At 60.6% G+C, this 11,031-nt stretch overlaps 1 protein-coding gene across 2 annotated transcripts; it reads left to right on the top strand.

The window, feature by feature from the left end:
• Positions 1 to 787: 787 nt before the first annotated feature.
• Positions 788 to 10,412, top strand: GNG12 (G protein subunit gamma 12). Of its 2 annotated transcripts, none has more exons than XM_035333061.1 (4): positions 788 to 926; positions 1,459 to 1,558; positions 8,954 to 9,070; positions 10,084 to 10,412. In XM_035333061.1, exons 3-4 carry the CDS (start codon positions 8,975 to 8,977, stop codon positions 10,207 to 10,209), a joined length of 222 nt encoding a protein of 73 aa, XP_035188952.1. In that variant the 5' UTR covers positions 788 to 926; positions 1,459 to 1,558; positions 8,954 to 8,974; the 3' UTR covers positions 10,210 to 10,412. The 2 variants fall into 2 exon arrangements, with proteins under 2 accessions (XP_035188952.1, XP_035188951.1); XM_035333060.1 differs by having other exon boundaries at positions 1,459 to 1,577.
• The last annotated feature ends 619 nt before the right edge of the window (positions 10,413 to 11,031 follow it).

Genomic DNA, 11,031 nt, shown 5'->3' with positions numbered 1-11,031 from the left:
TAAGGAGTTGTTGGTGTCCGGCTTCTTCCTCAGGCCGAAGGCAGCCGGGGTGGGTGGTCAGCGGCTGGCACCGTGCTCGAAGAGAAGCAGAGGTAGACGAATTTGCGTTGTAAATGACAGGAAAGGTGAAGGTGCTGATTACCGGTCAGGGCTAGGTGCCTGCTCGCTGGCTGCACAACCCGAAGGTGTGCTGCACGCCCCCGGGTGCCCCCCGGCTCGCACCGAGCGTGCACGCAGCCTTCGGGCAGAGTCAAGGTGGCTAAAAAAGCAACCTGGCCTTGGGAGTGCAGGCCCCGCTCTCACAGCAGGTGGGTCGCCTTAGGATCACCTCTCCCAGCATCGAGGCGGGCTGGTGTTCGTGTCACGGGTGTGTTTGAAACAAACAAACCCCCTGTGATCCTCAGGCGCCCGTCAGTCGCCGGCATCCATCCGTAGGGTGCTTACCTGCGCGTACCGGTCCCCTCGTTCCACTCCCGCTCACGAACACAGCTCGGGGAACTGCTGCCCTCGAATCGTCGGCGTTTGAGTGCTGTCGGCTAACAGGAGCGGTAGGTGCAAGGAACGTCAGAGGAGGGTGTTAAATACAGCCCGCTCTGCGTCTGCTGATCTCACAACAGCGAACAGCGTCTGGAGCAAGAGGTTTAGGCTTTTAGGGCTGGCTGGGAGGCAGCCCAGGGGAACCAGCCCCTCATGGCCGTGCTCTCGGGAGGGGGAGCAGAGCTGGGCGGAGGGGAGGCTTGAGGAAGGTGTTCTGGGGGCGGGCAGCTCAAAATGCCCCAGTCCTTGTGATTAGGATTAAACCCCAGGTGCTCGCTCCTCTTTGCTTCGGCTTTCTTGCACTACTTACAGTTGTTTTCCTCTGTTCCAGGCTCGCTGCACAAATAAAATCCAAGCAAGGCGGACGGGCGTCAGGGCTGCCTATGTAGGTGAGTGTCCAGCACACACTCGCTCCTTTCTTCCATTGCAGGACACCAAACGGCGCGGCGAGGCCCAAACCCCTGTGATTTCATTTCATTCTGGAGTAGCACAAACACCCAACACTCTTGGCAGAGGGCCCCAGCGTGTGGCACGTGCCTGCCCGTGTTCCTCAGGCTGTGGCCGTGCTCCGGGCAGCGCCGTGCCAGCAGCGGCTGCTCCTCCACCATAACCCCCAGCCGACTTGGCGTTGAGCCCGGGGGCAGAAATGCTGTTTTGAAAGGCTTGCTTGTCCCGCGGAGGCCGGGGCTTTCCTTGGGGCTCCCTCAGCTAGCGAGGGGTGGCATGGAACCCTCCGTGACTCCGGTATTTGTTGAAGTGCGTTCGTAATTACCCCTTTTCTCAAAATAACCCCTCGGATAAATTCCTGCAGCCGAGCAGCTCGCGTGCTGCTTGGCACCCCGTTAGTGACTTTGACCCGGGAACCTTGGAGCTCTCTGCCGAGCATCTCCCACCCTCCTCTCCGCTTTGTCTCTCTTCCAGACGAAAGAATTCGCTCAAGGTCACGCAACCTGCGGCTGGGCTGCATCTCGTGACTCCCCGTCTGGAGCGTTGACCGCGGACCGTTCCCGCGTTACATGCGGTAAGACCAGCTGATCTTGGTACAGCCCACGTCGCTCTGCACGTTTCTGGAGCTCGTTTTTGTCTTTTTCTCTCGTGCACAAGCGGGGCAGTGCTGCCCGGGGGAAGCTGCGCCCCTGTTTGGCACGGAGCAGGTTGCCTTTCCCCGCGGCATCAGGACTTCTCAGGTGTCTTTCAAAGAAACCTGCATCTGGAAGTGAGTTCTCATGGCTTTAATTTATGCTGAAGGTATAAAAAGCCCAGGCAGTAAAAACACAGAGGAAAATAAAAGCAGGTTTTTCCACCGCTCCTTTCCCAACAAGCAAATCGGGCTCGTCACAATCACGTGCTGGGAGCCTGACTTCGAAATCCCACGTAACAGCCCGGACGCAGTCAGCAGGGCTGAGCTGCGCTAAGTGGTGAGACGGAGCCAGTGAGGGAACGAGGCCTTAACAGAGAGCCCAGGAGGCCAAATGCAACTGAAGATCGTGGCAGCTGTCTGGTTTTCATTTCGGATTATCTGGGGGGTTTTATGCATTTTAGAAGGACTAATTAAGAGATTGGCACTACTGTTTGTAATTTAAAGAAAAGGCCAACTGCAGCACTTGCTCTGAGAGGTTGTCCTTGCTGTCTATTTCTTGTTAAGAAAGTGATTTAGAAACACGCTGACGTGTGCCGTAATCCAACCAAACGGGACAGGACTGAGGCGGGCCAGTCCCCCTTACACCTCTCTCCTCTCCTACATCTCTGCCGTGGCAGACCCCGTCTCCGATTTACTTCGGGCTCACCTCACCTGTCAAATCGGCGCGTGTGCGGGTGCACAACAGCCCAGCCAGTCTGCGCAAAACAGGAGCTCCTGTGCCCGGCAGAAGAGGCCGGCTCTTCTGGGGCACCTGCGTTGCCCCGATCCCTGCAGCTGCTGGCAAGGAGTTGATGCTGTCCGCTGCAAACAGCGCGTGCTGGGTGCTGCAGCTGCCGTCTGCTTTAGCTTTCTGTGCGTGATAGCGCGATCCGTCAACGCCCGAAGGGGTTGTTACCCTCTGGGCAGGATCTTGCTTCCTTTTACCCAAACCAACCTTTGTTTTCTAGTATATATAAAGCTTGAGTCCTGCGACTGTAAATCTGCCCCGATGCAGGTTTAACGATTCAGCCCAGGAAGCCTCTGATGCCGCTGCCAGCAGTAATCGTTGGCAGCAGGCAGGGGCAGGACCCCCGGGGTTTGCATCAAGGGAGCTGGGCTTAGGGCAGCAACGCGCACGGGTGCGCTGAGCCCTCTCCTCGCAGGTAGGATGGTTAGAGAGCCCCTTCTGTCCGCGCTGGGTCCTGCTCCTTACGCTGCTGTTTGAGGAGGGCAGGCTTCAGCTGTGTTCCCGCTCGCCAGGGCTTGCTTCCTGCTGTGTCTGGCAGGAGGAGGAGGCTCAGCCGCTGCGTTCCCCTCCGCCAGGCGTCTCGCCCTGCTTTCCACTGGGTGTCAGTGCGGCCCCACGCAGGGCTGGGCGCCTGTATGCCCGTCCATCCCTCTGTCCGGCCCTGGGGCAGCCCCACGGGTGCCGTGCTGAGGGTGCTGCTCCCTCTGCCGAGCCACGCAGCCGGCTGGAGGAGGAGCGCACACGTCCCCTCCGTCGGGTGCTTTCTGCTCAGGGCCGCACCTGGGACTTGGGAGCTGTGGATGGGACAAGCAGCGCTGCCCAAGAGGTGGTCAGGTAAATCCTGAGGGTGTCAGCTGTTCTCCCTCCCCTTCCTCCGCACCATGTCTTCCCATCGTGTACCACACTTGAAACACGTCCTGGCTTCCCAGCTCTTCATCAATCCATGCCGCGCTCTCGGTGCACGGAGACGCCGCAGGCTCCAGAGCAAGCCCTGTCCCCCTCCAGGCGTGCTCCAGTGCAAAGCAGCAAGCGACTTGGCTGACGGTCATGCCAAGAGTTCTCCCCTCAAGAGGTTCTTCCCTCGAGGACTTGTGAATTAAAAAAAAATCAAGGCCATGAAATACACAAGCACGGAGATCTGGGGATTTTCTGACCCTTGGGCACAGCTGCGTTCTGCGCGCTGCTCCTGTCGCGCTGTGGTGTGCCCTCCAAACGGGGTTGTTTATTTCAGCCCCCAGCTGTGCCCTTCGGTGCCAGCACCGGGCTTCTTGGCGAGGACTCAGGGCTGCTGGCAAGTCGGAACAGACCCGGCGCAGAGCAGCCACGGCTTCCCACTGGAAAACCAGCCACAGCGTTCAGGTCCCAGCCCGGCCCGCAGCTTCCAGGCTCCCAGGCGGGTACCTGGGCACACGGCACGTGCTGAAGCGTTCGCAGTGCACGGAGCCTGCAGCAGCTGAGCCCTCAGCGCTGCGAGCCTCCCGGGGCCGGAGGGGGAGCGAGCAAAACCGCTGAGCTCGGAGGTAGGAGCGAGCTCTGGCCTTTTATTCCTGTTAGCCCTGGAGAGGCTGGGGAGGTGAGGGGAGAGGGGCGGCTGGATGTGGGTTGGCCTGGCGTGTTCTTACCGAATTGCCTGCAGAGCTGCGGCGGGGTGCCGGGGTGCCAGAGAGGACGGTGCTGGGGGTAAGGTCACCACGGCTCAAATCCCAGGCGCCGGCCGAGCCTCCCTGGGGCAAAGCACCCGTGGTCGGCACCCCGCAGCGGTCAGCGCCCCGCAGGGCGCGGTGCTGTGCGGGCTGACACCGTGGCAAACCCGTGGCTGACCGCCTGAAGGCTGCGCGCACCTTGCACGCCTCTAAATGTCGCGGTTCTTACCGCTGCCAGCCTGTGTTTGGTTTAATCTCCTTTACTGATCTGCAGTTTTGAGTTACCCGGCTTGAAAGCTCCTTTCCTTCCCGAGGAGCAGCAAGGAGACGCCCGCCTGACCCTCGTGCAGCTGTTGCGGCCGAGCTGCCTTTACGTAACACGGGCGGCGCGGGGCTGCCGTGCTGGGCTCTAACGGTGCCGCTTAATTACATCGAGCTCAGCGGGTGGCCCCACGCTCCTGGAGCCAGGGGAGTACAAAGGACAGATCGGGCTTTAATTATCCCGGCCGGAGCTCGGCCTTAATGCCCAGCTGTGTACCTGCTGCATCTTAACCTCCTTGCTGACAGCCTGTGGGAAGAAGTAGGGCAGTGCCTTAAAAACGGGGTTCTTGGAGGGAGGAGAGGCAGCTCCAGCTGGCCGTAGCCATTTCTCTTCTTACTTGGTAAAAAATGCTGTTGGTGGTCGTCCCTCTCCCATAATAACTTCATCCTAGACCCTCGCTGCGTGCTCAGAAGAGCTCGTGGCATTTCTGTACATGCAGTGCCCTGGGCTGTGCCCCTTTGGAGAGCAGCACGGACTGGGAAGGTGCTCTCCGGGGGCAGGCAATGCTATCCTTGCGTGGTGGAGGAGCCGAGGCGCAGTAACGTCCAGGGCAGGGGGAAAGGACTGGTGGAAGCGGGCACAAGATGACCACGAGCTCACGGCAGCGTGTGCCATGGTACGTGGTGGGCTGCGGGTCCCGCTGGAGGTAACGGCTTCTGCCGCAGAAGCTGATCTCTGATCTGGCAGCGATCCACCCGCCCGCACCTTCCTGCTCCTGGAGGCTCCTCGTGTTAGGAAGGGGGAAATCACAACGGCACGGTGTGCTCAGGGCTGCAAGCAGAGAGAAGCCCGGGCTGGGCGCGCCGAGCTGCGTGCTCTGCCCTGTTGGGCAGCTCGTGGTGGCACTGGGGTTTAGACAGCAGCACCCTACAAGAATCCCCGCAGCCTGCGCCGTTGGCAGCGGTTTGTTTAACACAAAAGTCCCCCCGGCGGCCGGGGACTCGGGGAGGCGGTACGGGAGCTGACCCAGTTGTTGGCAGATCTCCGCAGGAGGGGTTCGGTAACCCTAGGAGGGCCATTAGAGTAATGCTGCTCGTTTGTTTGCAGGGCAGGAGGTGCAGCAGGTTAATTTTCTAATGTTACATGTTTTTAAAGCGTCCAATTTGCTAATGCAGCTGGGCGGTTGGGGAAATAAGCACGGGAACTTCGGTAACGAGGCCGTTTGGGAGAGGAGGGGGCACTCGGTGGCAGGGGCTCTGTGCTGGGGGCACGGGGAGCAGGGGTAGCACGAAGCCTGCGGCTGCCAGCGGAACGGGAGGGGGTGTGCTGGCCTTGTGCTCTGCCGTGACTGCTTTTAGCCCTTGTGTCTTTAAAACTGCAATGCCAAAATCAGAGGGACCGGCAGCTGCGGAGCTGTCCCACTCCCGGGGGTGGGATACGTGGATGTAAACAACAGGTTGCTTTTTGTTTGCTGGGCCGGCAGCACGGGGGCCAGCTCCTGGAAATGCCCGTTCCACCAGGACAGAGGCCTCGCCGGGGGGGCACTGCCCGGAAAGAAACCCTCCCCTTGCTCTCTCGGCACCCCTCTCCCTGCCAGCGCTGGGACAGGGTCGTTCTGGGCTTACGAAGCTCTGCTTTTGTGTCCACGGTGACCACCCGGCCGCTGCTGCGTGAGCCTCCCCGGCTAGCTGGGCTGGCCGTCGCCGACTGGAAGTGGAAAAGGCTCCTTCGTGTGACTCACAGGTCCACGGGGTTAACGTGCCACGGCTTTTGCCTCGAATTCCTGGGAGCGTTTCCGCTTTGATTGCATCTGACAAGTAAGGCGCAATGCATTCAGCATGCACCTCCGCCCCCTTGCCACTTCCAGCGACCGGCATGCCCAGTAACTTGCCCTTTCCCAGCAGCAAAGCGAAGCACCCGAAGATAAACCCTGTGACCAGGGTATGACGACTCCGGACCCGTGCGTGTGTCACTCAGCTTCGCTCCTGCCCTCCAGCACCTCACGGGCTGGATCCCCCAACACGCCTGGTAATATTTGGGCGCTACCAGCGCCGGCGACTCAGCACGCCCAGCGCTCGCTGGGGGCCGCATCGCCGTGATGAGCACGAGCCTGGCTGCAGCACGGCGCTGCGCAGGGCCTGGCCGGCCGGTAACTGCGAGCTGGTGGTGGTGTGCACGCAGCCGTTGGGACACCGCACGTCCCCTCCTGTCCTGGTGCCTGCAGCACAGCCGGACTTCGCCCCCCGGCCGGAGCTGCTCCCTGCGCGCCATCCCCGCCCCGGCGCTGGCTGACTCACCGCGTGGCTGCCTCGCCTGCTGCCTCTCCGGGCCTGCCTCCGATTAGGGCTGGAGCAGGCTTGCAGCGCTGCAGGGCGAGCTGCTGCCATGCAGATGGCCCTGCCTGCCTTCCTGCCTGCCTTCCTGCCTGCCTTCCTGCCTGCCTTCCTCCTGCTCGGCAGGCGGCTTCCACGCTCACCTGCGTGCGCCCAGGGGCTGCTCGTGGTGCGCAGCCCGGTGGCAGCGTGGCCGCATCCCGGCCCCAGCAGCAGCTCTCAGGCTGTGTGCGCAGGGTGCTCCCGCTGCACCTCCCGGGGCTGCCGCCCCACGGGCCGAGCACTGCAAGGAGCCTCCCCTCCTCCTCCTCCTCCCCGATTTTTGCTTTGGGAATTTTGCTTCGGGAAGCGAGGGGCTCGTGGGCGGCCGAGATGCAGGTACTGACCCGGCTGTGGCAGCAGCCACCTGCACGGCCGTCCTGCTGCACGCTGCCACGACTCGGCTGCCCAGTGCCCTGCCCAGGGGCACGGGGGGGCTCCTCTGCTCACGTTTCTGTAGCTTTGCTGCAGCTCCACCCGGGCAGCCTCACGCAGGATGCCGGGCTGGGCATGCCCAGGGTTCGTGCTGCAAGTGCAGCGCCTTCCCGCAGCCACCTGGAGCCTCGTCTGCCGCAGAGCACTTGCTTGGCACCGTGATCTTTGAACTGGCACATGTTTAAAGCCTCTGAACGTGGAAAAGCACTTCCCCCGCTTACCCCGGCGTTGGCACTCGGTGTGCGTGCGGCATCTGAACCAGTTCTGCTCCGCGCCTGCCTCCTCCCGGCTGCACGCACCAGGAGAGCAGCCAGGAGCCCAGGAGGCGGCTGCTCAGCGGCCACACGGGTCGGGGAGACTCATGAGAGCGCTTTTACTGCTTGTCCTGGGAAACAGGATCGCAATGATAGGACCAGGGACTGCCATCCCTCCAGCCTGCGTGCGAGCAGGAGGCATCGCTCATGCCTTGCGACCACCGTGAGCCAGGGCAGTCCTCCCGCGTCCTGCCTGCACAGCCGCTCCTGGCCCGCGCTCGGGGAGGCTCAGAAGCTGCCCCGTGCCCTGCTGGTGGTTCCCCGGGGGCTGCACGAGGCAGCTGGGAGCTGCGGAGCGTGAAATACCTGTTGGTACGGCCCTCGTGGTGCTTCTCGCTGCTGCATCACGAGCTGCTTAACCCAAAGTTAATCACCTGAGCTTGGTTAATCATTTCAAGATGTCTTTAATGGATACGAAGCTGGGAGCTGATTTCTCCAAGCCAGCCGGTGCGATTCTGGAGGCGATTCTGGGTGAGCGGGCGGCACCGGCGCGGTCGGCCCCGAGCCGGAGCACTGCGGCCCCCACGGGTTGTTTCTCACCCCACGGGTGAGAAACATGAAGCTGGCGAGGAAAGGCTGGGTGCAGCCCTGGGAAGGTCCCGCTTGGCTCAAGTCTCTGTAACGCGATAAATGATTTAAGTGCAGCACCATGGAGCTGATGATTCTGGAGGATCTGTGGAAGAAGCTCAGTGCCCGTGTGCAGGGCTTGCTGCAGGAAGAGCCGGCGGTCTCACGAGGCAGGAGGCCCAAACCCGCTGCTCCTTGAACTCCTGGGGAACATGGCTCGGAGCAGCCAGCAGAGCCTTTACCTCAAGGGTTTTGCCTCTCGGTGCCTGGGCTCTGCTTGCCCCATGCTCCCCGGTCCCCGCGTGCTGCAGGCTGGGGACGTGGCTGCAGGAGGGAAGGACAGAAAAGCACCCGGGGAGCCGCTCCCCCACCACCTCGCTCAGCCACACGCGGAGCCAAGGCTCCTCCAGGAGCTTTATGGCACAGCACGCCGTGGGGTCGGGCTGTGCAGGAACCCCAGTGTGCCCCCACGGAGGACACCGGGCTGGGGCTTTGCCTTCTTACCCAGAGGAGGAAAGTCCCAGGCTGCTCTTTTTGTTTTCTTGCCTGCTGCGCCTCCGTACGTGGCCATATGGGAGCAGACGGCAGCTGGCGGGATTTCTGTGAACTTTGGCTGTCGTTTTGTGTGCGTGGTGGTTTTTTTTTTTCCCTCGGATGTGTCACAAAGCTGCTGCAGACCTGAAACAGCCCGGGCAGATGGGGCAGGGCAGGGGCGAGCCTCTGCCCTTCCTCCTGCTGCTGCGGCCGGGGGAGATGCTGCACGGGGAGCCACTGAGTGCGGGCAGCACGCCGTACAGGAGGGCTCCGTGTGCTTTTCCTGGGGGTTTCTAGTGCTGACCCTCAGCTGCCAGCTCCCATCGTGTAAAATAAGAGAAAACGTTTATTTTTCAGCGTATTGCTGTTTGCTGGTGCCTGGGCCACCTGCTGGGAAAATAACCCGCTGTCTTTCCAACAGAGCGCCTCCGGATCTCTGAAAATGTCTGGCAAAACGGCTAGCACCACCAACAACATAGCTCAGGCCCGGAGGACTGTCCAGCAGCTGAGAATAGAAGCCTCAATAGAACGGATAAAGGTGAGAGCGCATCCTTCTCACCCCTCCTTTCCTCCTGTTTTGCCCCCGGAGCGTGTGTGCCTGGGGGCGCGCCGCTCGCCTCCCTTCCCCGTTCGGAACTGGAGCTTTGTGCCTCAGCCCAGGAAACCTGAACGCAGCCAGGTGCTGGGGCTGCTCTCAGAGGTGGCCTCGGGTGCTTCGGCCTTCCACGGGCTTGCCAAATGGACCAATGCAAGTCAAAATTTTAAAAAAGGAAGAAAAAAAGCAGGTATAAGCATCCAGGTGGATGTGCTGTGTTAATTGTGAGACTTCGTCACATTCTTCCAATGGCTGCAAGCTGCATCTGCCCCTTTGTGGCACTGAAAGGAAGGTCGAGGGAACCGCTTTCCTCTACCTCAAGGCACAAAAGAAGCCCGACTCTTTTCCCAGCTGGAAGGGACGGGATGTTGGGTACGTTGGTAGTGCTGCCTGGACAGATTTTGTCTGTTTGGCTTCTCGAGTTATTGCCCGGCCCCTCCTGGAGGCCGGCAGCACAAACCTCCGAGTGCACACGGCAAAGGTGCCTCGGCCACGCCGGCTGCGGAGCGGCGTTACGCAAGGAGGGACCGTACGCAGCGTCCTAGCAAGTGTTAGTCATCCGAGGACACCTGTGGTTATTCCCCCCGGTTTTACAGGTGGTAAGTTCCTTATTACAAACCTGCCGCGTGGTCCGAACCCCTCCTGTTTAGTTTTAGTCTGCTGCAGGAGCTGCGTGAGAGCTGAGCAGTACTTTCACCGCTGCCATGACCTAACCCCAGGAAGAGCATGGCACCAGGATTCATCTCCTCCTTCTCTCTGCAGATAAAGCTGGCCCCAGCCTGACGCCCAGGCCAGCCTGGCTTTTGCAGGAAACAGGGTCTGGGCCCACACGTTGAGTGCCCAGCATCAATCTGCTCGTGCACGGGGCTTGTCCACCTCCGGGCAGCCCGCCTGGCCGCGTTGCTAATTTCGGGGAAATACCGGGCTGTTTTACGGTTTTCTTCCATCTTCCGCAGGTGTCAAAGGCGTCAGCAGACCTCATGCTCTATTGTGAAGAACATGCCAAGAAAGATCCGTTGCTAATGGGCATACCTGCCTCTGAGAACCCCTTCAAGGATAAGAAGACGTGCGTTTTGCTATAGGAGCGTTCGCGCCACCGCCGCTCTGCGACGCGGGGCAAGATGTATAGACAAATAACCTGTAAGGTACCCGCTAGTAACTCTTCCTTTTCCACGTGTATCAATGATTCCTTAAGCCTTCTAAAGCATTTCCTCTCTTCCCGGTCTTCGTTAGGAAGCAGGTTTCAAGCCGAATTAACTGCCCTCTGGGCCGAGGGAGCGGGGTCCTCGCCGTGGGCCGGCGGGCGCGGGGCCGGCCACGCTGTCAGAGCTGCCCCGGTGCCTGGGGAGCCACTCAGCTCCGGCCCCGCTCCCGAGTTCCGCAAACACCACCAAAGTTGCCTGGCTTTGCCGACAGAACAGGGACAGGTCGGGAATCCCAATTAACCACCGTTTATTTCAGTTTTTTAACTCGCGGGCATGCGCGGAGCAGGGAGCGACACCTGCCTGGGTAACGCAGAGCCGCGCGCGTGCACGGACACACGGCCAAGTGCATTATTTAGCAACAGCTGCCTTGAAAAGCATTGTAGCAACTGCTGGCGAGCTCCAGCGACTCATGCCTACGTCTCCGTTACGCCTCTTTCTCCTGACGAGGATTTGTAAGTGTAAAAGTGTCCGGAGTCAGATCTCTGAGGGGCTTTTCGTGGCTCTTCAAGAGGAGCTGAAAAAGCAGAGTTCTCAGCTGCGGTTCAGCTCAGTTCTGCTTTTCTGCTTTCTCTAATTAAAGCTCTGTGTTGGTGTTAAAAAAAAAAAGCTGTCAAAAGAATCAAAGGCTGCAAGCTCACGTTTCCCCGGCCTGGTGGCGGAGGTGTGGTTCTGTCACTCCTAGCCTCGTCTGTGTTCCGG

The sequence above is a fragment of the Oxyura jamaicensis genome, chromosome 8, assembly GCF_011077185.1.
Source record: "Oxyura jamaicensis isolate SHBP4307 breed ruddy duck chromosome 8, BPBGC_Ojam_1.0, whole genome shotgun sequence".
NCBI classification, from domain to species: domain Eukaryota; kingdom Metazoa; phylum Chordata; class Aves; order Anseriformes; family Anatidae; genus Oxyura; species Oxyura jamaicensis.
This window is presented reverse-complemented; position numbering and strand designations above follow the sequence as displayed.

What these genes read in the sequence shown, in the direction of transcription:
- GNG12 (XM_035333061.1), top strand. Translation starts at nt 8,975, where the DNA reads ATGTCTGGCAAAACGGCTAGCACCACCAACAACATAGCTCAGGCCCGG. An exon ending in CCTCAATAGAACGGATAAAG is followed by an intron (nt 9,071 to 10,083) that starts GTGAGAGCGCAT and finishes CATCTTCCGCAG; the next exon opens with GTGTCAAAGGCGTCAGCAGA.